General features: G+C 41.2%; 3 protein-coding genes and 1 long non-coding RNA gene across 10 annotated transcripts; 2 read left to right on the forward strand and 2 right to left on the reverse strand.

The window, feature by feature from the left end:
- Positions 1-48: 48 nt before the first annotated feature.
- Positions 49-3,105, forward strand: LOC116917498 (zinc finger protein 383). Its single transcript, XM_032922982.2, has 6 exons — positions 49-881; positions 985-1,488; positions 1,571-2,356; positions 2,421-2,467; positions 2,526-2,589; positions 2,652-3,105. Exons 1-6 carry the CDS (start codon positions 240-242, stop codon positions 2,895-2,897), a joined length of 2,289 nt encoding a protein of 762 aa, XP_032778873.2. The 5' UTR covers positions 49-239; the 3' UTR covers positions 2,898-3,105.
- LOC116917499 lies at positions 2,939-8,580 on the reverse strand. 7 transcript variants are annotated; one of them, XM_032922984.2, is made up of 13 exons: positions 8,112-8,580; positions 7,920-8,016; positions 6,290-6,581; positions 5,980-6,219; positions 5,813-5,905; positions 5,530-5,676; positions 5,207-5,302; positions 4,906-5,100; positions 4,537-4,790; positions 4,362-4,474; positions 4,155-4,297; positions 3,840-4,090; positions 2,939-3,779 (listed from the first exon to the last, which is right to left on the reverse strand). In XM_032922984.2, exons 3-13 carry the CDS (start codon positions 6,527-6,529, stop codon positions 3,584-3,586), a joined length of 1,968 nt encoding a protein of 655 aa, XP_032778875.2. In that variant the 5' UTR covers positions 6,530-6,581; positions 7,920-8,016; positions 8,112-8,580; the 3' UTR covers positions 2,939-3,583. The 7 variants fall into 7 exon arrangements, with proteins under 7 accessions (XP_032778875.2, XP_032778877.2, XP_032778880.2 ...); XM_032922986.2 differs by lacking the exons at positions 7,920-8,016; positions 8,112-8,580 and adding an exon at positions 7,524-7,678; XM_032922989.2 differs by lacking the exons at positions 7,920-8,016; positions 8,112-8,580 and adding an exon at positions 7,389-7,509.
- A 164-nt stretch (positions 8,581-8,744) lies between these two features.
- Positions 8,745-13,082, forward strand: LOC116917524. Its single transcript, XR_004391174.2, has 2 exons — positions 8,745-9,075; positions 9,151-13,082. It is a non-coding gene; the product is annotated as an uncharacterized LOC116917524 (long non-coding RNA).
- Positions 9,247-21,518, reverse strand: LOC116917494. The gene is given in 11 exon segments (XM_045169046.1): positions 9,247-10,112; positions 10,185-10,301; positions 10,380-10,697; positions 10,774-10,984; positions 11,059-11,518; positions 14,823-14,868; positions 14,870-14,995; positions 16,175-16,567; positions 16,740-17,252; positions 17,890-19,720; positions 19,959-21,518. Coding segments are annotated over 10 exon segments (3,141 nt in total). The 5' UTR covers positions 18,679-19,720; positions 19,959-21,518; the 3' UTR covers positions 9,247-9,944.
- Between the last annotated feature and the right edge of the window lie 1,911 nt (positions 21,519-23,429).

The following is a 23,429-nucleotide window of genomic DNA, read 5'->3' on the forward strand; positions in this document are numbered from 1 at the left end:
ATGATGCTGATGTGAAAAGAAATATGTGCTGCAAGTGCCAAATTTTTAAAAAATGAAAACGCTCATTTTCTCATTTTCTCGGAAAACAGCAAATTGGAATAAGTGCTACTAGATGGCCTTTCAGACTGTGTTTACAAAAGCGTTAATGAAAACAGAAATCAGGTTTTCGTGTAAGAAGTTTTGTTCCTGATGGGGGATTCCAAAATATTTTGAAGAAAGTAAATTTCTTTTAGTGTACGATGGAGAATACTACAGGAAAAATTGGTTCAGGGGACAGCCGGCCGACCAATATGCAAATTTCGTCTAGTCTTTCCTATCCCAGCAATGTTGCTATGTGCTACCCTCCTCAACCATCACTTAGTTCACCATTAGCAGAGGGAAATCATGGGACTCAAGCTACAGCAAACTACCTAGTTCCTCCATCTATGGCATCTCCTTCTAGTTGCCTAAGCACACAACAAATGTATTCCAATTACCCAAGTCCTTATTATCGTTCCATGCTTGCTGGTTCACAGCAAAGTAGCATGAGTAGCTATTATGGCACCATTTTACCTCCTTCACATCATTCCTCTGCATTCTATGGGACTTTTTACAACCCTAATTCTCCATCAGTGTATCCCAGTGGCCAGCCTCCAATAAATCCAATAAATTACTATTCACCATCCCTCTACATGCAGAACCATGAAACCATGTGGCCAAACAGCAACTCAAGCTCCCAGCCTGCCCCAGCAAAAAGGCCATATCCATATGATAGCAGCAATGTTAGCCAACTCCCTTCCTGTAGTAAGGTCTCCTCATCAGTCATACTAACAAGTTCCTTACCTGAAACAAGACTTGTTCTCCAAGAGGAAACACCAACGCATTCCTTAGTACAGCTTGAGGTACTTCAGTTTTCCAGCAAAAAGTAGATTGCTGAAATTGAACATCATAAAATTCTGATTCACCTTTATCGTATTTGACTCATTAATTTGATTAAACTCGTAGATCCCTTCGAGTTCATCGATGTTATCGTCTTTGCCCGCGTGTTCTTCGTCCGCTGTAGAGTCTGCTGCTAAAGAAACTGATTTTTTGTGTGGAGGTCTAGAGCGAACTGCCTCGAAGTGCGACACAGCTGAATCACCTGAAGACGATGAAAGCTCTGTAACCGATAAAGAATCACTTGAAGAATCCGAAGATGAATTGAATCAGGATGAAGAATCTTCGTCAAGCTACTCGTCCTCTTATACTGAGTCATATACAAGTGAAGATTTAATTCCGATTGAAAATGAAGAAATCCTGGATAAGGTTCCGGAAAACATATTGAATGATACTTCGTTTGGGGATATTGATCGCGCGAAAGACCTAGTCGACGATGACCTTCAATGCTTGTTGTGTAATAATTTCGATCACCTAATTCCTAGACTTGATATAGCTATCAAATTGGAACCCGTTGTTGGTGAACCAATTTCTAAATCATCAGTTTTACTTTGCACTCAGTGCGATCTAATGGTGGGTACAAATACATTGTACATATCTCGGAATTACCTTTTGATCTATAACTCCATAAATTGGTTTTCTGTTTCTTTAATAGCTCGAACGTTACTTATCGTTAGAAAAAGAGGTACATTCCCTACAAGCACAAATTCAGTCCATGTACCAGAACAACAAACATCCTGACAAACAGGATGAAGCCCAGTACTGCGCTTTGCCGTCTGCAGAAACTAACCAAGACATGTGCATCAGTGGAACTTACACGACTTCGCAGCTGCAAAATCCGTTGTCTACAGCGGCAGTAGGTCATCCATCAACTCCTGAAGAATTTGAATCAGCAAACCAACTCGATGTAATGGATTCCGTCATCAACAAGGAAACAGATCAAATCAACGAAGTATTAGAGCACGCAGCGGATGCAGATGTCCTCAAGCCTCATGGCTGTCATGAGTGTGGCAAATTTTATTCCGACATCAGAGGATTGCAGCGCCACAGGAAAACACATAGGATTGAAGAATCGGATGAAAATCATTTGCCAGGCCAGAGGACTAGGCATGAGGTTACGGTCCCATTACAGTGCCAACAGTGCCCTCGGCAATTCCAGCACCGCTCTCATTACCATTATCACGTCAAAATTCACCATGGACCACGTGGATTTAAGTGCCAGATTTGCGACAAAGCCTTCGCCAGTCGAGGAGCATTGACTACCCATGGACGTATTCACTCCGGAGAAAAGCCATACGAATGCGAAACATGCGGTCGGAGATTTAACGTCAATAGCAACTTACTTGCGCACGTGCCGAAATGTACTGGTGTGTTACCCTTCAAGTGTAATCACTGCAACAAAGCTTTTGCGACAAGGTCTTTGTATAAAACCCACGTAAAGGTATTCTACTTGTTAATGTCTGTGAAATTGGAAAAAGAAACATTAAAACAATTGTTTATGCTAGGCTCATCAAGGAGAATTTGCCATGAAGTGCAGTGATTGCGGCATGGGGTAAATATTTCTTTTATCCTTTCAACTGAAAAAATAAAAATTCTCATTTTGATATTAGGTTCTCTAAAAGAAGCCACCTTATTGCGCATCAGCGGAGCCATACCAAAGAAAAACCTTACCAAGTAATGCAAGATAAAATTCAAATATTTACCGTAACGACATTTATTTGGAAATTGTCTTGTAGTGTCCAGTTTGCGGCAAAGCATTTTCAAGCATCGGCAATTGCAACAGTCACGCCAAAACTCACGCAGACGAACGTAAATTCGTTTGTGAGATGTGCGGGAAAAAGTTTGCACGGCGGCAGGCACTTGAAATGCACCTCAATAGGCACACAGGAATTAAACCGTTTAAATGTGACGAATGCAGTAGATCTTTCCATGACGCCAGCAATCTAATAAACCATAAAAAAACACATCGGCCAAATAGCTGAACCGTTTACAATCACATGTGAAGAAATCCGGCACAGGTATGTTTGGCTACAGTATTCTGTATTGATTAACGTATTCAACCGATGACAACTGTTCGCGCCGATTACGCCATATTATTCCAAGAAAATCGTGATATATAAATCTAACGTTCTACCCAAAGAATATTACGGATAATACAACGTATTTATGAATACAGACATAAAAGTATAATTGATTGAACTTCTCCGTTGTCAATCGGTAACAGCAATTAATACTACCGGCACTGGATTCTTGCAATGAATATCCTGTCAACAGAAAAACGCTCCTTAAACGTCACATGTGATACAACAATCGTCCATTTCTATACCGTTCTCCGACCGATCAGACTATAGACATTTCTTAATTTTTATGTACACATTAATATATAATAACAGACTATTGACAAAAGAAAAATCGTTTCCAATACTATAGGGTACAGTATTACATATTTGAATATGAATTGCAAATAAAAAGAGGCAGAGAAAAAGGTAAAGCAATCTCTTACTTCCAAAAGGATATCGCACTGATTTACGGTCGGTTAGCGAGAGAAGGAACGTAACGTATATGCCAAACGTATCGCAGCGACTAGGTACGTGTAAAGACTCTCTCTCACCCGAAATCAAATATTTCACTGGGACGAGGAACGACTCTCGAGATCGTTTCTAAATGCTCACATTTCCAAAGTTGGCTGCGCTGAGCGACTTGTAGCGAATACATCAACTTGAGTCCTTCCGTCGACCGAGAGATCCTGAACTGTCGCAAACTCTTCCATTTCGCTGGCCGGTGGCCCGGTCCGTGTACTCACAATTTTGAAAGCTGATACTTTTGCGCGCTGGTACGCCATTATGGTATTCAACCCTAGAAATCTAAACAAGTACGAAAATATTACGCCAATGTCTTTGGTCAACAGACTATGGACCCTTTACCTGCAGCAGATATACACAATGAGAAGAGCAACACTAACAGCAAGAAGCCGAATGCCCGAGTCTTCATAGATCTTAATAATAGCGCAAGCTCCTCCTACAGAGCCGCACATAAGTAGTACAAGACCGGCCGTCTGTGCCCAATGCCAAGGTGTGATGGCAACATTGATTTGGCTCCAAGAACGAGCTTTTGTCTCTACCTGGTACGGTGTTTGGCAAACTTTGCAAATCAAAGCCGAAGGGTTGTTGGCGCTCTGTGCAAAAGACGAAATCGCATGAAACGATTCTTGCTAACGTCTTATTTGTGTGCTATTTTACCTCAATCAGCCAGCGCTTTAGACACTCGTGGTGGACAGCCCCAACGTCTCCTTTGCAAGAGCACGGGAAGATCATTAACCCAGCATCAGTTGTATCCGTATCGTAGCAAATCCAGCATTCCGCTTTTCTATCTCCGTTCGTGTCTATTCAGAAGGACACGAATGCATGTTTTCAAGGCCCATCTCCTTTTTCAGTAATTTTATTTACCTTGAGTCTTGGGAGGAGCGTCTTCCGCATTACGTGTTGTTAGCTCTAAGGAGGTAGCAATATCAAACTTCTTTAAGATTTTCTTGGGATTCAGAATCCATAACTGATCCGGCCTATTAAGAAAGAAAAAATAATCGTTACAAACTCCAAAGGAGACTTTAAATTCTTCTTTCACCTCATGCAATTCCAGAGAACGCAAGGAAACCATAAAGCCACTCCGAGTTCAACTAAGCGGAAAACGACGTCAAAAATATTGCGACTTTCTAGTGGCACCTTCTTCTTCCAGAATTCACCGAGAATTTCCGAAAGCAGGAAACATACCGTGATGAGAAGCATCATGGCTTGAGATACAAGACCTAGTCGAGACTGGTGCAACTGGGCTGTATCGATTGACTGCCGGAAGGGAACAGGAGTCCGTCCATGGATAACCTAAAGGTGATAAAACAATCATAAATCACCACCTTCCAGCATCTTGTTTTAAAGCAATGGCCAAAAGCAATTGAGATATCGAGGACACAAAGCAAAGAAAGAGTAATTTGCATGCCTCTTCTTTCATCAGATGCACAGTGACTTCTTTCTCCTCGGCATCTTTATCAGTAACGTGGCCAGCATGATCCGGAGAAGAAGCGATAACAAACGAGGACAGACACGCAGGTGAAGACGACGACGTAATGGTTTTGAACGACATAATCCCCAACGGAATGCTGGATTCTCCTTCATGCAAAAAGCCACCACGAACCTGTTGGAGGAGAAAATAGAGACGATTCCAAAACACAAAAACAGCTAAGCTTCACGACACTGACGAACCCAGGTAATGCTATTGGATCCGTAAAAGAAAGAAATACCTTGAAGTAGACTTCAACGCCATAAATCAGAAAGAAAATAACCACGATGAACATCAAAATGGCATAGCATCCGTTGAATACGTTCGTAAAGAATCTCTGAAATAGAAATAAAATCAAGTTTACAACCATTTGTAAAGGATTCTCACAAAAAAAGAATAAATTTCATTTTAAATGGTCAAAATAAAACAAAAAGCCTGTAGCCTGATATCAGGCGCCGAAAAACCAAACAAGTTTTGGCTCACACCTAAAAAGGATTTAAGGTCTTCCTAAGGGACTAAATCAGAGACTCCGTTTAGGCTAAGGTCAGACTGCAACTTCCGTACCTTGTCTTCTTCTGAATGGATTTGTGTGTTGGTGATGACAAGTTCCGCGATCAATAAGCTGTATGTAATGACGTTGAAGGCTAGAAAACCCAAAAAGGATTTTGATAAGAAGGGCGGCCTCTCCTCAACGTCACGCAAATGGAATACCTGATGAAGTGGGAAACAGAAAAAGCCCGATTTAGTTTCTAAAAATGAATACAGCAAGGAACCGGAAAATCTGACCATGAAAATTTTCTCAAGTTTTTTTCGTATTCGTGCTAGATGTAAATTCTTGATCAATTACCTCTGCCCAGAAACAGACAATTAAGGAGGCTCCAGTCAACAAAACCGGATAGTAAGCACTCAGTAGACTTGATGACCATTCATCCGTTGTCGCCTATTTTGTTTACAAGTTGATTAACATTGGACAACATGGAAGGTAAACAGTATAGCGCGATTCAAACAATTTACAGGATATGCAAAGTAGAGTCCACGTAAGAGAGCAGCTAAGAAGACCAGAATGTATAGAAACTTTTGGTTCGTGATCCGACATGCTTTGAGAAAGGAGGGCGTCTTCAGTCGAGCGTATTCAGCATGAATACAAATAAACAGTTGAATCAGTGATGTCGCTGCCACTAGAAGAAAAACACTGGCGAAACCAACATGATAGCCGACACTTGGTTCAGCACACTGAACACCTTCAAATTGAATCTGGTTCATAAAGGAAAAATAAACTGTTGAAAGACAAAGCAAAAGAAGCATGATGAGATATTAAACCCACTTCACAAAAACAGGTCCCATTATAACACTCTCCATGAGAACAGTTCGCCTGGCAGTTGGACTGCAAATCCGATGAATTCTCCCCCCAACCCATTAGTTGTCCGAGCAATTTAACTCCCACGCTGACGGATCCAACGCCAAAATTGCCAACAGTACCTCGTCCAATGTTACTTCCACTTGTGATGGCTCTTATTCCCAAAGAATGAACGGCCGTCGTAAGCCGAGAAACACTTCCTACCATGATAGCGGTAATGGGGATGAAGTGAATGGCGAGTTAAACGTCCTTTTTCGCCCTGGTTAACAATTAATCAGTGATTAGTTTCGAAATCTAAAGTTAAGACGGGGACAGTTTCAATCACTCTTTAAAGGGATTCAAAGTTACAACTAACAATCAGTATTAACCTCTGGAGAGACAAATATAACCACTGTTTCTGGAGCTTAACTTCAAATACATTCAAAATTTCCGTGATAATTCTTTACCTGTTTTTTTTTAACAACTACTATCAACACTACACAGTAACTAACCAAGAATTATGAATAATAATAACAAGTACTCCGCTCCAGCTGGGACAAAACTTTTCATTACTTGAAACAGATAGGCTAAAAATAGTATCACCACTATCCCAATTTGGTTTAAAATTCATGGTTCCCTTGTACTAAAATGTTTAAATTTGCAAAGGCATGGCATATATCATGAATTCTAAATAACTGAAAAGTTTTTCACAAGTAAAGATTGATCACTCAATGAATACTTTTGACGCACAGCCACTTTCACCATTCACATTCAAAGCGTATTCACCAGTAATTCGGGTAACAACAACGAACAGAATTTGTGAATCCATGCTAAAACAATCCATAAGGCTTTCAAATTGTGTGTTTGTTCCTTGGCGATCAAAACATGTGTGAAAGAGGAGAAACTTCCTTCATGGATATTTTAGCAACCCTGACCCAAAAAAAAAAACTGTTGCCAAGAGAAGAAATACCTGCTCTGTGCCACCTTCCTCTGATCTGCCCAACAGCCCAATGAAAGAGGGAAATGACAAAGAGCTAGCTGGTTGAAAAATACTTTATCTCAAGTAAAATGGATAAGGCAAACTCACTAACTGTCAACGGGCGAAGTACACCTTCAAGTAAACAAAGAACTTTGAGGCGAGAGGCTTATGCATCAATTTTCAGGCTTCTTCAGGCACTTGCTTATTATCTAAAACGTATAGTTTGGAGGTTTTTGATCTTACCGTAAAATAATACTGATTTCGCCAGAGTTGATTGAGATTAGGCAACTTTCGTCAGTATTTTTAACGGACAAAAAGATCTTTCTTCTCTGAATCGATTTTTACTATCGACAATCGATATGGCCTTTTTGTTATTGAAATCTTGCTTGAAACTAACTAGATAGATTTCTAGCAGATTGTAAATCGAGGTTGTGATTTTAAGTCTTATGTAATATAGAGCTGGCTACTGGGCAAATAAGAAACATCTTTTTTCTTTGTTTGTTTAGAAATCAATGTGATTGTCCCCCAGGTGTCTCTTATGCGCCCACTTTCACAAAATTCGAAATTAGTTTTGGCCGAATTAAAGCGTTCACCACATATTGTAATTTCACACGAAAAGCACATGAGAAAAATGCCTACCTGTAAAAAATTCGCACGAGGTTGTTGTAGCCATCCAAAAATCGTTGTGTAGCCAAATTATATGGGTATACTGTACACAACTCTTTCTGCAGGGGAACTAGTAAACAACAAAAAGGGTTTTCACTTGTAGATGTTTTCTACAATACTAGTGACCTCCTTTTTTCTTTTGTTAATTTTAAATACACAACGCACCAGCTGTTGGTAAAACCATACAATTCTCAATAATAAAAAAAGATTTCAAAGACAGGGCATCTCGATTTCTCTTCGGCTTCAAATGAATGTAAAACTCAGTGTCTCTTTTCTTTTGGTCGCTTGATTGATCACGTGAAAGAAGCTGCGTACTTATTACTTTACGCACGGCGTAATTTTTAGGATAAGGTGCGCTATCTTTTTTTACTAGCAAGGTTTTGTACACGTTAGCTACGGAGTGCAACGGAAAGTTCGCAGCAGCAAAGAAGAAGTTATTGTAAAATCTAAAATTCTTTTTTGCACAATGTCACTCTTAATCGGAACTCCTTACACGCAGTATAACCAGCTGTTAGTGGGCCGATTCGAAAAAGAACAACCTTTTTGTGGATGCCTGAAAGTCAAGAAGATTTCACTTATAGGTTTAAGTCATTACTTGAACTTTTGCCAAAGTAAGACGTACGTTTTAGCTTTCACTTTTTCAGATCGTTTAAGAACTTTCACTGGCCATAAGCCACGAATGAGTTTGCCTTAAGAGCGCATATCAGATTTCGACGACCAATGTAACAAGCGACTCTTATCGTAAAATCTAACGATCCCCTTATCGGTAAAGCAAATATTTCGTAGTGTGCGGTGGAACATATGCAATTACTATAAGCTCTAATTGTGACTAAGGTTTTCAGTGCAGGTGTACTTTAGTTAGTTGCTCTCGGTCAAAGGTGTTTGCGGTTCAGAGCGTTTGTTTGTTCCCCGTGTCGAAACACATCAGACCTGCAACATATGGAAGGAACAAGGCATCACTCACAATCCAAATTTGGGGGATACAGAGGTTGATTTTGAAGCACGCTGGAAAAGATAAAGGAAGAATTTTTCTACTATGAAATTACTGTAATACGGAGCAGCTTTCACCTTCATATTAAAGCACACATGGTTCCGTTTCGCTTTTGAGCATCCATCAGCCATCTAACGAGTAACATCCGTGGTTTTCCACTTTGAAAGAGCAACAGCAGTCCTGCATAATATTCTTTGTTCGATTAATCCCTAGTCATTGAAAAAGAAACACATTTGCGATGTTGATTTGGGAAACATTTTCCACCAGCCATAGAAGTGATAACAGCATGCTATTGAATGCAAGACGTCATTGAAGGGAAGTACAAGGAGCCATTGTATTACGTTCATTAGCGCCACGATACAAATGAGACGAAAAACTTACTTTGATACAAATGCGCTATATAAAATTAATTATATAAAATTATTATTTTTTGTTTGGTTTTGTTTTTTGTTTTTGATACGCTTGTGTATGTATAAAAAGAGGAAAACATCTCCTTGCCGAACAGGAGCCTATATTTTGGCCCCAGCTATAGCTGTGATTAATATTCCTCAGGTTCACACCAAAAAGCAAACCTGCATCAGCCACTAGAGTAAAACAATGCAATGAATAGAAAAAGAAGGAATAATTGAATTGAAATACAATCATGGAATAATGACGTTCTTTAAAAAAAAACGGGAATTAAAACACTTCAGGATCAATCCTGCTAAAACCAACTGTATCATGTTCTAATAACATCTAAAGTTTAAGGAAATTAGACGAGCTGAATATCTTTAATATACCATTTGAGTTCATAAATTGTGAAATCAAGGTATATGTACTATGATGCAATAGCAAATAGATATACATTATCAGACAAACCAAGGTTAATAGATATATAGAAAAAAGACGCAGTTATCTATTAGATAGTTGATTGTATAGATAAAAAGAAGATTAAACGTCAAGTTTTAAGTTACAAAATTGTTTGTGTTGTTCAGGCAGGTTTTGCCCGCCTTGTCACCTGCTGTCACTTAAGTGATGACGACTGCCTTTTGAAGACAAGGTCCATTATGGCCTTCGACCAGCGCTGGCCACAAGTAAGTCTTGATGGAATTATCATTGGGGTCGGAAGTGTGGAAGCGGATGTGATAGTCGGCATTGAAACTTCTGGCCTCGTAGTCGAGCACGTATGGAGGTGACTATTAATTCCAGGAAACAAACAAAATTGATTGAAAACATTTGCGGCTTAAGTAAATATCTCAATATCCTACCTGATTGACAAGAGACCAAGCCAATCGCACCGAGTCCTTGATGTATTTCACCAGCGGGTCACATGAACGAAGGCAAGGATAATCGTACAACGTAGCCCAAATCTGATTGCAAACATCCTGGAAATCAAATTGAGATCATTAATATCTTATGGCAAGGTCATAAAAAAAAATTTCTTTCATGGCCTTTGAACAAACCTCTGTGTTTTTAGTTAAATCGAACGTTGCTACCGACTCTCTAAGATAGTGAGCAACAGCTTGTTCCACCTCGTAGCCAGCATTACGTTCCTTACGCAACGGTTTGGCCGGTTTAGCGGGTTTGGCGGGGGGCGTGATTTGGCGCTTAGTGTTGGACGGAGCAGCCAATGCGGATGGCGGTGGCGGAGGAGGAGGTGGCAGATATACTGCGTTGTTATTGTTCACGGGCTGATGCATCGAGCCAGGTGGAATCTGTAAGATTCTCTTGATATGATCCTTCATTTGGGTAGAAGTCGCTTGCAATGAGCGGAAGGCCAACTAATCAAACCCAAACGTAATTTCGATTTAGAGATAACATAAAATGTAAAACCAATTAACACGCTTTTTTTTTTACCACAATGACGGAGAAAAGCAGCTTGGATTTCAGTTCATCAGCACCACGAAGCTCTTCCAGTTTGTCGAGGTAGTCGAGCGTTTCGACGCGCGACTGCGTGTACAACCCGCCGTAGTTTTGAATCAAATCGGATCGCTGTTCGGACGAAATCGATTCAAATTTGCTAGGTCCCACACCTCGTTCGACCATCTTCTGAGCTTGAAGAGCCATCCTGCTTCCGTGATTATCGACAATACGGGTTTAAATGATCGATTGAACATGAATAATTTTCAGTTTCATTATTACCTGGCTTTCATTTTCTTCTCGCGTTCCTGCAATGCGCATATCGTGGCATTGGCTTTATTCATTTCAGCTTTAATGGATTCCAATTCGGCCTGGAGTGCTGGATCAACGCCGTGACTGCCGACAATCGTATTATTCAAATTTTGAACTTGGCATCGCTGACACGGAGGAGTGTTATTGGCTAGACGGCCGGCGTCATTGGCGAGAGCCTGTCGGGAGTCAGGCGATCCGGTTCCAGAAGAGATGCCACTAGAACGGTAGTCACTCTCACGTTCGCTGCTGGGCGAATTGGAGCCCGTCGACGATGACATTGAAGCATTTTTGGCCTTAGCCAACAACATTCGTCGGCCGTTTCTAGATTGGCCTTGGCCCTGACCGCTCTGCTCTTTGATCTCACCTGCCTCGAGTCCCAGCGAATTGACGAGCAATGACGCCCGGATGCTCGCACGGCTTCCCAGCCGAACTATGAAAACGAAAGAAAGAAAAACATCACATCAATTATCTATCATACATGGAAAAAACAAAAATGGGCTTCACTTATTTCATAATTTTATGCGACCGAAAATAGTTTTTTCTCAGGACCCCAACAAAGACAGACAACGAGGTATGCTCTTTCCCAAAGTTATGCATGCTTTACCATTAACATGCAAAAGTTACTACGGTAAACAGCTATTAGCAATCCGAGAACAAGGCAGCGAAACAACATGATGGAATGGGAACCACTGTTTTTGGATACACACATGTGTAGCAGTTACATTAAGGATTCGACCTTTTGTTACTCTTCGATCCGGATGTACCATGTTACGCCAAATAATTGCAGTTAGTTAAAGTTTTTTTTTTTCTTTTTCTGAACAGTTGTGTCAATAATCTCGTAACGGCTCTAGTTCGATATTTCGTAGAAAACAAAAAATGGAAAGAGTATTTAACTCAAGCTTACAAGCCATTAAGTAAACAGAAGGACATGGAGCGGACTCCAGTTTTAAGATTTCACAAGAGAAAAAGAAATATAAAAGAACAAATTCCAGAATAAGAAAGGGTGATGGCCGCGAGGGTCGTTCGGTCGAAGGCAAATAGCCTCGTCACTAGGTCAGTTAGAAAGAGCTAAAGCTAAAAAGTCGGGAGTAACATTCTAGTAGGTCATCCTTTCCAGTCGTTTTTTTTTCTTCTTTTCATTGAAAGAATTTTTATTTGTGTTGGACTATTTATGTAGACGTCTTCAAGTCTACATACGTTTCTTTCTATCCTGCATGTCAGCACGATCGCAATCGAACCGTAAAAAAAGGCTGAAAAAGGGAATTAGGCGACGTTAGACTTGTCACGCAGCAGCAATGGGATGATGTAAAAATTTGAATTCCGCTAGCGGAATTCATTGTACGCTGCATTTGGCCATACGCGTCGTTGCTAGTTATCTTGACTCTGTTTATTGTATTAGATAACACTCCATTATCTCGCTGACCAATGTCAAAGAAAGAACATGAGGTGCTCACGTGAATGGATTTAAATTCAGCCCGACTGAACCGCCCCTCTGTTTCTGCTTTAATGCCCACATTTCATTTTTGCTGAGCACATTTTTATGTTTGAGAAATAACCACGTAAAATATGGCACATACGTTGTTGCGAAAGGGAAAAAAAAAGGTGTTTGAAAATAAAATATGGCGATTAAACGATTTTGAACGTCGATGAAATTCGGGTCCCGTCATGAATACGAAGGACGTGCGCCCATGTAATAGCTTTACACAGTGAACAAAGAAAAAGAAAATCATTGCGAGGAATCGACTGTAAATTCTCAATAGCATTTTTTTGATGTGTTCTTCCTGTCTGCGGAAGACCGCAAAATTGTTCCCAGTTTTTTTTTTTCCCCGCCGTTTGTTTTGTTATTTTCTTTTTTGTCGCTTGAACATTCCATTTACAATCTTTTGAAAATACGACCTAAATTACCTCTGGCCACACTATTATTTGTGTATCGTTGTCATTTCTCCTTTTAAAATTTCACCCAAAAAGGGAAATAGAACAACACCCAATCACGACCGATTTCTGTTTTCTTTTGGCATAATAGCATCAAAACAAAAACATTAAAAAGACACACACACAAAAACGTCGTTCGTATCACCTATTATTCGCTTCCGGAAGATGTAGGTCGGAATGTTTTAAGCGTACACACAAAAAAGTCGCACACAATTATATTAAAGGTTCGGCAAAATGAGCCTTCTTGTGCGGATAGGCTTTTGTTTCATGCCCTATAGGCAGTTGAACCACAGTGCAACTCCGGCGGCTCTCTGCGTGCCCGTACTCCAGTCAAAGTGTTATGTTTACGTACATGTCCCTCTCTTTTTTTTTCTTTTCTTTGACTATATAGGCTACTATGTAGCCTATAATACCAGTACAGGCGTAAATGGATACACGACTCCATGGTTGTTGTAACAGCTCCTTTTTGTTTTCAACAGTCCTCATAATCTCCGTAGCAAAACTGAAACAAAAACTCCCCCCTTTCAACTGCTATCGTCTAGGACAGATGTACCGAGAGGATTGTGGAAAAAACAAAACAATTGTTAACGTGAAACCAGTCGTTTTTTTCCCCCTCCTATTCGTCTACTTAGCGCGTACGTATAGAACCCATGTCAATCACGCTAATGAAGAGAAGAATCTGGGTATAGACGAAGAAGAGGAGGGGATTGCGATCTTGTTTCTCAGTGTTCCACAAAAAAAAAAAAAAAGAAAGAAATCCTCAATTTTCATAAGTTATTCAGCGAATATGAAGAGGGGCGTCGTTTCTAGTGTGGGTTCCCGCCAACAAGCCCACACTGTTCTTCTCTTTTTTTAAATTTTTTAAAATTATTTTCTAATTTTTGCTCGCAGTGTATCGACAACATTGAGGTCAGGAAGTTGTTTGCGGGCACAGAGGTATTCACGTGAACGCGTGACTGATTTTTTCGATTCTAAAAGCATTTCCACACAAGGCGTGGTTTGCTTTTTCCACACAAAAAAAGCAGAAATAACTCGTTTCTTTTTCGTCTATATCGTCTTCGTTCAATACTTGTCAGTTTTTGGTTTGTTTCCGCGTTGTCAAAATTTACATGCATTTCTCCATCTTTTTTTTTTTTTCCCAACCAGCTTCAACCCGTCAGACTACCGACATTTTAACCCTATGAACTGTCGATGTAATAACCTGATCTTCCAGTTCTTTTCTCTTGACGTTCTAACCCTTTAAACTAATATCGCGTTGCGAGTCTTGTACGATATCAGCGGAATTAATGAGAGCTGATGGCTCGATTCAAAAAACGACACACCGTTAAGTTTATAACGGTGATCAGATCATGTGGAAACAATGGGAGGCTACTATCGTTCGGGCGATCGGTCTCCCACTTCTCGATCCCCCGAGGAGCCTCACCTTGTTCTCGCCAACTCTTGAACGACTGTATCATTAAAAGAAAAGAACCTAACTAAAAAGAAAAAAAAATCTTCCTTATTTGGTAGTTGAACGAAATAAAAATAAGGTCAAGCTGATGATACCAAGAAAATGGGAGAAAGAAGAGCTAACGCGCAACATCAAAAAATTGAGTACTAACACGGTACGTGTGTGAACAAATGGGAAATGAGAAAGCGGAGAGATGGAATTATTAATGCAGCCATAGTTGAGAAGAAAACCAAAGGTAAAATGGAATCAGGACGCACTAGCACTTATAGATGTATGTAAAAAGGTAATGAGGTCTGCAGTCTTAAAAACTAGAAAAATAGGAAAACAGAAAAATTAAAATTGTATATGTTACCTGATCGAGAAAGGAAATTGTAGCGGGCGCTTTTTGATACGAAAGGGTGAATTGCCTGACATCATCACTGCTGAATCCGAATCCGAATGATAGCCCGAAACGTCACTGGAATCTTCCAAATCGTCTTCTTGCGGGTTTTGATCGGAGCTCACTTCTCTCATCAATTCCAGGACCTTGTTTTCAATTGTTTGAAAGAGAAAAGGAAATCCATAAGAATCTTTTGCCAATTCAACCGAATCCATCAGGCATCTTTAGTTGCCTTGCGTGGTCATATTCGAATCCCTAATTGAAAATGAATTCTGAAGTCTTTACGGTGGTCCTGTCTTATTTTTCTATTCATCTCACTTGCAAATTCATTTTTTTTTTTGCTTTTAATCTCATCGACTATCTCACGCGATACCGTACTCTGCCGTTTTCACACTCTGTTGGCTCACGCGATTACTCAAGGACAAAAAAAAAAATCTGCCACTGAAAACAAAAAAAACGGAAAAAGACGAATTTTTGAACGAACGCGGTTGTGGCAATTAACTGTAATCGTACGTAATTTAGCCTTCGCCTAACCGATAATCACCTGGACGACGACGTAACAAACGAAAGTTTTTTTTGTTTGTGGTCGGTTTGATGTGAAACAAAAGAAAAAGCAAAAAAAAAAAAAGACATTCGTCACGAAATTACTGCGACTAAAGGACATTCAAAAACCCCGACAAGAAATGCTGCAGGAGATCACGAAGTTAAAAAAATAATAAATAAAATAAAAGGCATCGGGAAGGAACGCGTGACGAGCGGACGACAATCGATCAAAATAATTGGAAAGAGAAAACAAGGAAGAGAAGAAGAAGAAACGTCGTTGATAGACTTTCAAATGTTTTTGTCTTTTCTTCCCAAGCCATCTTCAACAATGTAAACTTATCATCATCACGTCACATTTCGGTCTACATGTACCCCCCCCCCCAAAACAAAAGTTTCACCTTCGCCATCATCATTTTCTCGCCCGTGTTCCATTGTTCACCAAATCTTTCGGGTCGAAGGTGACGGATCATTTCTCGGCGTCTGCAATTGTTTTTGATTGTTCACACCACCGCGGTCGCAATGAAAAACAAAAACGACGGCACGTATTGTACGGTGTGCGATTCTATCCTGGAATCGCAAGGAATGGGGGGGAGGCATCACGCTATGGAACACAACGCAGCTGCGTGCAATACAGAATTCCGTGACGCAACGATTGCCTTCCATCTGGTTAACCGATCGCTCTACATATATTTTAAGGTTTGCTGATTGGAAAACACGCACCACTGTCGCTTCCTTGCAGCATTGGCGGAAACGATGATTTGTAAAATGGAAGAGACACTCACCTGTTGACATCCGTGCGAATATTTCATTAATATGGGCGCGACAACGATGTGCTGCGTGGCCTCTCCCGTTTTGGCTGGCTGATCACGTTTCAACTGGCTAAACTGGAACAGTGCTTCCTTGTCGAGTTCGATGCGACGCTGCAAAATGCCCAGGAAGAGATCCAGCGAATGGTTGGTTAGAGTCGGTTCGACCACATTCAAGAGCGTCTTGTTTTTAATGAGTCGTTCCTGGATTTCCGATTGTTTTAACGACAGGAGACGCTGATGCGACGCAGCGATAGGAGCCGGGCCGTTTGATACCGTCCGGTTTGCTCCCTTCTTTTGCGCTAATTCCAGTTCCACCATTTTGTCCAACGCACTCTTGTACGATTGAACAACACGATTGAACTCGTCCTACATCATCGTGAAACATCAAGGAAACAAAACTATCAAGATTACCATCTCCACGCGATTACATAACAAGAAAAAAGGCTCGTTTTTTAGTACGTCGTCCTGAAATGTCAGGTCGAATTCCAAACGAACGATCAAAAGATTAAAAGTTATACTTGAATTTTTCGTACGGTACCTGTAAGGCATCGTGTAAATTCATCAGATTCTCATCGGAAGTGCCAACCAATCCGTGTTGACCCAGACCTTCGATGGCTTTGCCCAGGGCTCTTCGTTTTTGGAAAAGACTTTTGCGAATTTTTGGCTCGGTGAGGACGATGACGCGCAACAGTTTCTTGCAGCTGGAGATGAACGGTCCACAATAGTCCCAACGCCAGACGTTCGGCGGCCAAGCGGAAGCCGACCCCCCGCTCGGTGTAGGCGGATGATCTTCCTGATGAGCAAAATACTTGACCATCTGCTGGACGACGTTCTCCGGACGCAGGAATTGGATCGAGTTGCGAGTCATGCCATCCGACAAAAACACTTTAGTGTACAAAGACTCGATGATGGGCAGCGATTGCGGCATCGATTCGATAAACTGGTCAACGGGCAAATCATGGACGATGACGCCGAATGTTCCGCCACTCAGCCGGTTAATAAAATTGGCCGATTCGCGGTACTGTTTGTTCTCGGACAGCATCATAATTTTCTGAATTCCACGTAGCGGGCAAACAAAACAAAAAATGGCAAAAAGAAAAAAATAAATAAAAAGAATGGGAAACGATCAACAGACTGTTGTGTACATATTTTCTTTTAACGATAGGATGGCGCCTTTTTATGTCTAGTCAATAAAGAGTCACGACCGTCGCCAAAAATGGACTCTCTCGAATTTGGGCCACAGATACACCGGTACCATCTTTTGTTCTTTCTACATACGTAGTACACACAGAGGAGCCACAATAACATGAAATCGAATCAAAGCTTGAAGGGAGCTATTGGTTAAGTGCCATAATTTGTGTTCCGCTCAGTTATGCATGAAACACGCAAGGAATCCCGTAAGAGACAATGGCAGGAAAAGAGAGTTGCCATCGCCAGACCTTGACGGACCAGGACATCGGCGTACCAGTACAAGGGTTTTTTCTTTAAATCTTACCGAAAGAAATGATGGTCTTTTTTGTTTTGTTTTTTAAACAAATCATTGAAAAAGATAACAATAACTAGCTGGTATTAATACAATCGAATGGCATGTCAGAACTTGCCCATGAAATATTGTCAAATTGAATAGAGGACAATAGGGGACGCAGTTTTGAATGAAATTCAATAAGATGATGGAAGACGGGACTCACCTTGAAGGCAAAGCGAGGGCTGACATCGGCTATGGTCATAGAGGCCACCCGTGAACTCAATTGAATCTCTCCGACGAGCCGAGCGCTGCGGTCGGATGGCCCAAGTTGGTATTCAGGTCGGACGCCGCTGCTGGTCCTTGTTGTCACAGCTTCCATACACGAGACCGTGTCTGCTTTGCTATTATTGATAGGACGATGGCCTCCTGCTCCTCTCGGTTCCTCTTCTTCTTCCTCTTCTTCTTCCTCTTCTTCGACATCGTCGTCGCTCGTCAAATGCCTCACCCAATTCGACGAGCTCTTGCTGCTGTGGCTGTTCTTTTGATTGTGCGGATTCCATGGAAACAGCTGCTGATGGGCGCGCAAACGCGCGTTGAAATTGTCCCCACGAAATCGGTTTTGACTGTCCATCAAACCTTGCGCCGAAGAGAAGCTCATACTTTTCATCGAATCGCTGCCCGACGGGGCCGTTCCGACGCTGTTGGCTGGTCCGGCCATCATTGCAGACATTCTCTGCTGACGTTCTACTCGAGGATGAACGACGGCAAAATTGCGTGACGGATGATTAGGATGGGGTGGATGGGGAGGCAATGGTGGCGGATGCATCGCAGTGGCCATCGGTCGTGGACCGGCAGCAGCCGCTGAATGAGGACCGACAATCAAATAGAGCGGCTGTCCTCTGGCTGCTTGTTGCGACAATTTCTTGAGAGTTTTCGGCTTCAATTTGAGTGGGATCGGCGGTGGAGGAGGCAGATCGTGATACCTGTCCATCCGTTGATGAATGGGCGCCATTCTTTTGGCGACGTCGATGACCAGTCAGACTCTCACTAAGGCAATGTGTTGAATCACTTGTTGATAGATGCACTCTCGACGCTCGAGTCTAATTAAAAATCAACAGTCGACTGTGCAAAACAAACAAACAAAAAGTTCAATAACCCAGGAAAAGAAAAACTGAATAATCAGGTTTTCGAGTTGGTTTTTGTGCGGTTACTAAAGTTTTTGAACTCCTGTTTTTGGACGGGGCGCTTATCATGACCAACCATCTACGATCAACTATAGCGGGTTTAAAGAGACGAACATCAATCTGAGGGCAACACACACAATATTAAAAAAAAGAGGAGATAAAACGACGCACAATGTGATGACGAGAGTCTCGAACGGCGACCAACACACAACTGCTAGCCTAGTCAGACCTCTCTGTTACTTTTGAGTCGTTTTCTTCTCTCCCTAAAGGGGAGGGCAGTCCTCCTGCATAAACTTCCGCTTTCTTGTTCTCTTGAAGAAGACTATAGAAGAAGAACGAACGTGGAGGGAGAAGGTAGGTTAGGTAAAGGCAACAGAGTTAAAGAGAGAAAAGAAAAAACAAATTTAACACACACGAGCCCCAAATGCCACAAGAAGCTCCGCCCACTTCATTCCATAGTCTAGAACCTCCTCCACCTTTTTTCCAGGTATTTAAAAAAAAAAATTACCTTTAAAACACCTTTTTGCTTCCCTACCCCGGCTACTACCCCTCTCATGTCCATTCGGACAATACAAAAATGTGTCAGGCTCTACCACGTCTGTTCCATGGTTCGTATTATTTTAATAGGGGTGGTACACGCGATAGGTTTTCCATTTGAAATTCCATTTCCCTTCTCCGTCTATTCGACTTTAAATACGTTGATTTCGAAATTCATTACATGTCGATACGCTTTCGTCTTGGAACCATATATAGTGACCCATTGATGTAGCGATACGTCATCGACATCGTCCGTACATCCGCCATCAACGAAGCGTAGCCAATTGAACAGACAAAACTTGTGCTCGTATCGAAACACGACGGTTTCTTTTGCTGTTCAAGTGAATAAAAAGAAGGAGAAAACAGGCATCAGGCATTGTCATTGAGAAATGACGATTGAAAGCGAGAAATAGCAGAGAAAGGAAGGCTAATAGAAAAATATAATAGAAGACCTACAGAACGTAGGGCTCAATGAAGAACATGATGATAATAAGCGGGGAACAAAACAAGTGAGATAGCGAGAGAAAAGAAATGAAATCGAGGATGTGAAGAGTATTGTATCATTACGTACCGTGATGTGTTTTCAATTTTCCTTTTGCACAATGCCGTCTTAGTCCAAACGACGATCATTCTTCTTTTCTGTGCGTCTGTCCACAGTCTAACGACACGCAGAACGTCGCCAACATTTCGGTTTCTTTTGTCATCCGAGAACAATATCTCGATCAACAATGGCCGGCCAGAATGGGCTCTGCCGTCACATCCCGTCAAACTCGATACAATTCATCGTCCGTGTAGGCAGAAACGATGCAGGTATGGAACGTGCCCAGCAGCGCGGTCCACTTTTCTTTCGCTTCTGAGTTTCCAAGAACGACATAATAAAAACAAGACATGCGCACATGGACACACACACACAGCAGTGCGTGGTGTGCGGTGTTATTTCGTTGAAATATTTAACTCGACCGGTGCAAATGTCTTCCAGCAACATTCTTCACTTGTTCTCCGTCCACATATTCTTGTTCCTTGGATTTTTTAAATGATTCATTTGTTTTTTTTTTCGAGACTACTCCCGTCGGAATGAATCTCTATTTTCTACCCATCTTTTCGTGACCTCCTCCCATTAAATAATTGGTTAAGAATTTGTTTTCGTTTTCTCTTTGGTACCTACCTACGATACGTACATCATATTTACCTTTTTTTGAGCGGAAACTCTTTTTTTGTTGTTGTTGTTGTTGGTTTGAAAGCATTTTCGCCCCGGCACGCCCCTGTGATGAGAAACATTGCTGCGACCAAGTCAACGATGATGACGAACAGAAGAAACAATTGCCGGGATGCCAACCTGCAGCTTTGTTCTACTGAGCTACCACAAAGCCCCAACGAAAATCGTCGCAATGCGGAACATCCTCTTTTCTCTCGACAAATGAAAACAATTTTTTTTTTTCTTATTTGCTGTCCGCTTTCCTTCAAAAATAACAGCCCGCATACCCCGGAAGAAAGTCACTAACCAAACAGCAATTTTTATTTTTGGCCACTTGTCTGTGCTATTCCCGTAGATTTTGGTTTAGTAGCTCCACAGACTGGGCACGAAATTTAGAAAAGAAAAAGAAAAACGCCTAATATTCACAAGGCGTCCGACTGGGCGTATCAACTGGTAGTCGTGGTGGCACGCGAATTATTAAGCCACAAGTTTTAAAAAAGAACAAAAATGTCATATTTTTGTTTTTCTTCTTCTTCCTGCGGTAGAGCTTGTCCGTGAGTGCGGCTGGCCAACTCGAATGGCCCGTTTTTCCTGCATCAAACGACATGAACTGGACTGGATTTTTTCACGCTATCCGCAATTATCTCGTGCCTGACTGAACTTTGGATGCCCATAATTTTGTTTTTCTACGGATTTTCACCCGTGAATCGAACGTGACGATATCCTCTATTGAGGAAGTACGTCCCACCCACACAATTATTTTGAAGAAAAATACATGCATACAGAAAAGTAATATGTGATTGGAAAAAATAAATACGTTATTTTTCTTTTATCCGTGCAACGAGAGGGAACATACACAACCACAACGAGGTCCCCTTTTTCCCGTGTTTCCTTAGTTGTCATCGGTCGTCTTAATTCCTTTCCATGTTAAGGATAACCTCCCCCCTTTGTCACACTCGAACCCAACCATTTTTTTTTTTTTCTTTCAAAGAATCTCGTTCCAAAACGAAAAAAATAAAATCAAAACACGTAGCGCTAGTCTTCGTCCACCCGTTGATTGTTATCTGAAAATACGACACGCATCTCCCCGGAATGAAATGTCGTGTTTCACTTGCGTTCGGTTCAGCTGTTGCTGATGTTTTTATATTGCGAGAATTTTTGTTGTTGTTGGGTTTTTTTTTTAGCCGCTCAAGTAGCAAAACAGAGTTGTCGACAACTCACTAAAGCTTCCAAATCGAGTATTATAGACCAGTTACGAGACTTTGTTGAACGAAGAAGGAAAGAACCAACAAACGATCGACTGTTTCCTTTTTCGTTGCTCACGTTGTTTACTCATCCGCATCGGATGATTCAAAAAAAAAAAATAAAAGGTTCTCGTCTCTGCCTGTCCGTTGTGTCGTTTGCTGAACAAAAGGAAGACTTTGCCGACTACTTGTTTGGCGCAACAACAACGAGCACAAAAAAGAAGAAGAAAAACTTACAAATTCATATCAAGATCTGGCAGTTCTTGGGGGCCATGACCGGGCCACCCGAAAGCAATGGATTGCGGACTGCCAGCAGCATTTAATTTTTTTTTTTATGAAATAAAACTTGAAAAAAAAAAAAAAAGAAAGTCGAAAGAAAAATTCCCATCAAAAAATAAAAACAGATCAACTCACATACAATCAAAAATGCGAAATGATGCGATAAGAGAATCGGTACGCATAAATTATTCTTATTCTCAATTCCTCTGTTTTTTTGTTTTTTTTAGATTTCACCTATTTTTGGCGGCAAGAAACGTTCTTTTTAAGTAGCCGGTAGCTTCCCTTGCGTGCATTAACCGGGTGCCGCTATCCATAATATTAAAAAAGAGAAAAACGGCTTAGTAGAAGAAAGAGAGAGGGAGCAACTAAAAAAAAAAAAAAATGTATATAGTAAAATCCCGGAGACTGGTCGTAAAGTTCAAAAAGATGCCAGTCTGCCACGTGTGGGTCTGTAAATGTGTTACACCTTTCAGTCAAGCCTAGACAGATATCCGAGGGAATGCAGGAAGAACATAAGGAGGAAAATAAATAAATAAAAAAAACAAAACAAAAAAAAACAGGTACAGTCTACTATTTTACAGTTTAACAAGAGTCAACGCAGGTTGTCGGATTCTATCCATAGGAGGACGTGGTTCAACAGCCACATACTTGACCCTGTTGAATTTCGTCTTTTTCACGTTCGCACGTTGTTTTTTTTAAAAAGAGAAACGAAATAAAGTATTGGCGGAATGGACAAGACGGGAAAGTATGGACTAGACAAGGAAGAAGGTTCTACTAGATGGATAGAAGAGGGGGTCTATGAGGCATTCGACCCCATCGCTTTTAACAAAAATAGAGATAAACTAAAAGAGGAGAACCCAAAACAAGAAGAGAAACATCTTGCAAGATGAAAAGAGGTGGTAGCTCACTCTCTAATGTTTTCAAAGACTTCTAAAGCCAAAGGAGATACACATACACACACACACACACAATCCGTAACCCGAAAATCTACTGACACACACCTGGAGGCATTACACTTCCTCCTTTTCAACTTTTCTCTCTCCCCTCTGTATGACGAGGCGAGTGAGGGGCCGCGCGCCAAGGTGTCTGATGTATGCAATAGACAATCGGGCGAGTGCCTCTACGACCCGATTGAGAACTCTCAAACAGATACTTTGACCAGCCTTTTTGATGATCCGATAGTGTCGGCATAAATATGAGGGCATTCCACTCTTCTCTCTCTTTTACGTTGCGCACGCTACTGACACAGAGCGAAAGAATTGGACTAACAGTCAGCAACTCTCTCTTTATCCTTACGGCACAATAAAAATATTTGATGCCGGCA

The sequence above is a fragment of the Daphnia magna genome, linkage group LG2 (genome assembly GCF_020631705.1).
Source record: "Daphnia magna isolate NIES linkage group LG2, ASM2063170v1.1, whole genome shotgun sequence".
Lineage (NCBI taxonomy): Eukaryota > Metazoa > Arthropoda > Branchiopoda > Diplostraca > Daphniidae > Daphnia > Daphnia magna.

Excerpts from the sequence above, each read along its gene's own strand:
- LOC116917498 (XM_032922982.2), top strand. The coding sequence starts at position 240 with ATGGAGAATACTACAGGAAAAATTGGTTCAGGGGACAGCCGGCCGACC. Across the intron at positions 2,468-2,525 it reads TGCAGTGATTGCGGCATGGG|GTTCTCTAAAAGAAGCCACC; the intron begins GTAAATATTTCT and ends TTTTGATATTAG. Across the intron at positions 2,590-2,651 it reads CCAAAGAAAAACCTTACCAA|TGTCCAGTTTGCGGCAAAGC; the intron begins GTAATGCAAGAT and ends ATTGTCTTGTAG.
- LOC116917499 (XM_032922984.2), bottom strand. The coding sequence starts at position 6,529 with ATGGTAGGAAGTGTTTCTCGGCTTACGACGGCCGTTCATTCTTTGGGA. Across the intron at positions 6,220-6,289 it reads ATGGGACCTGTTTTTGTGAA|ATTCAATTTGAAGGTGTTCA; the intron begins GTGGGTTTAATA and ends TTTATGAACCAG. Across the intron at positions 4,475-4,536 it reads GTTCTCTGGAATTGCATGAG|GCCGGATCAGTTATGGATTC; the intron begins GTGAAAGAAGAA and ends CTTTCTTAATAG.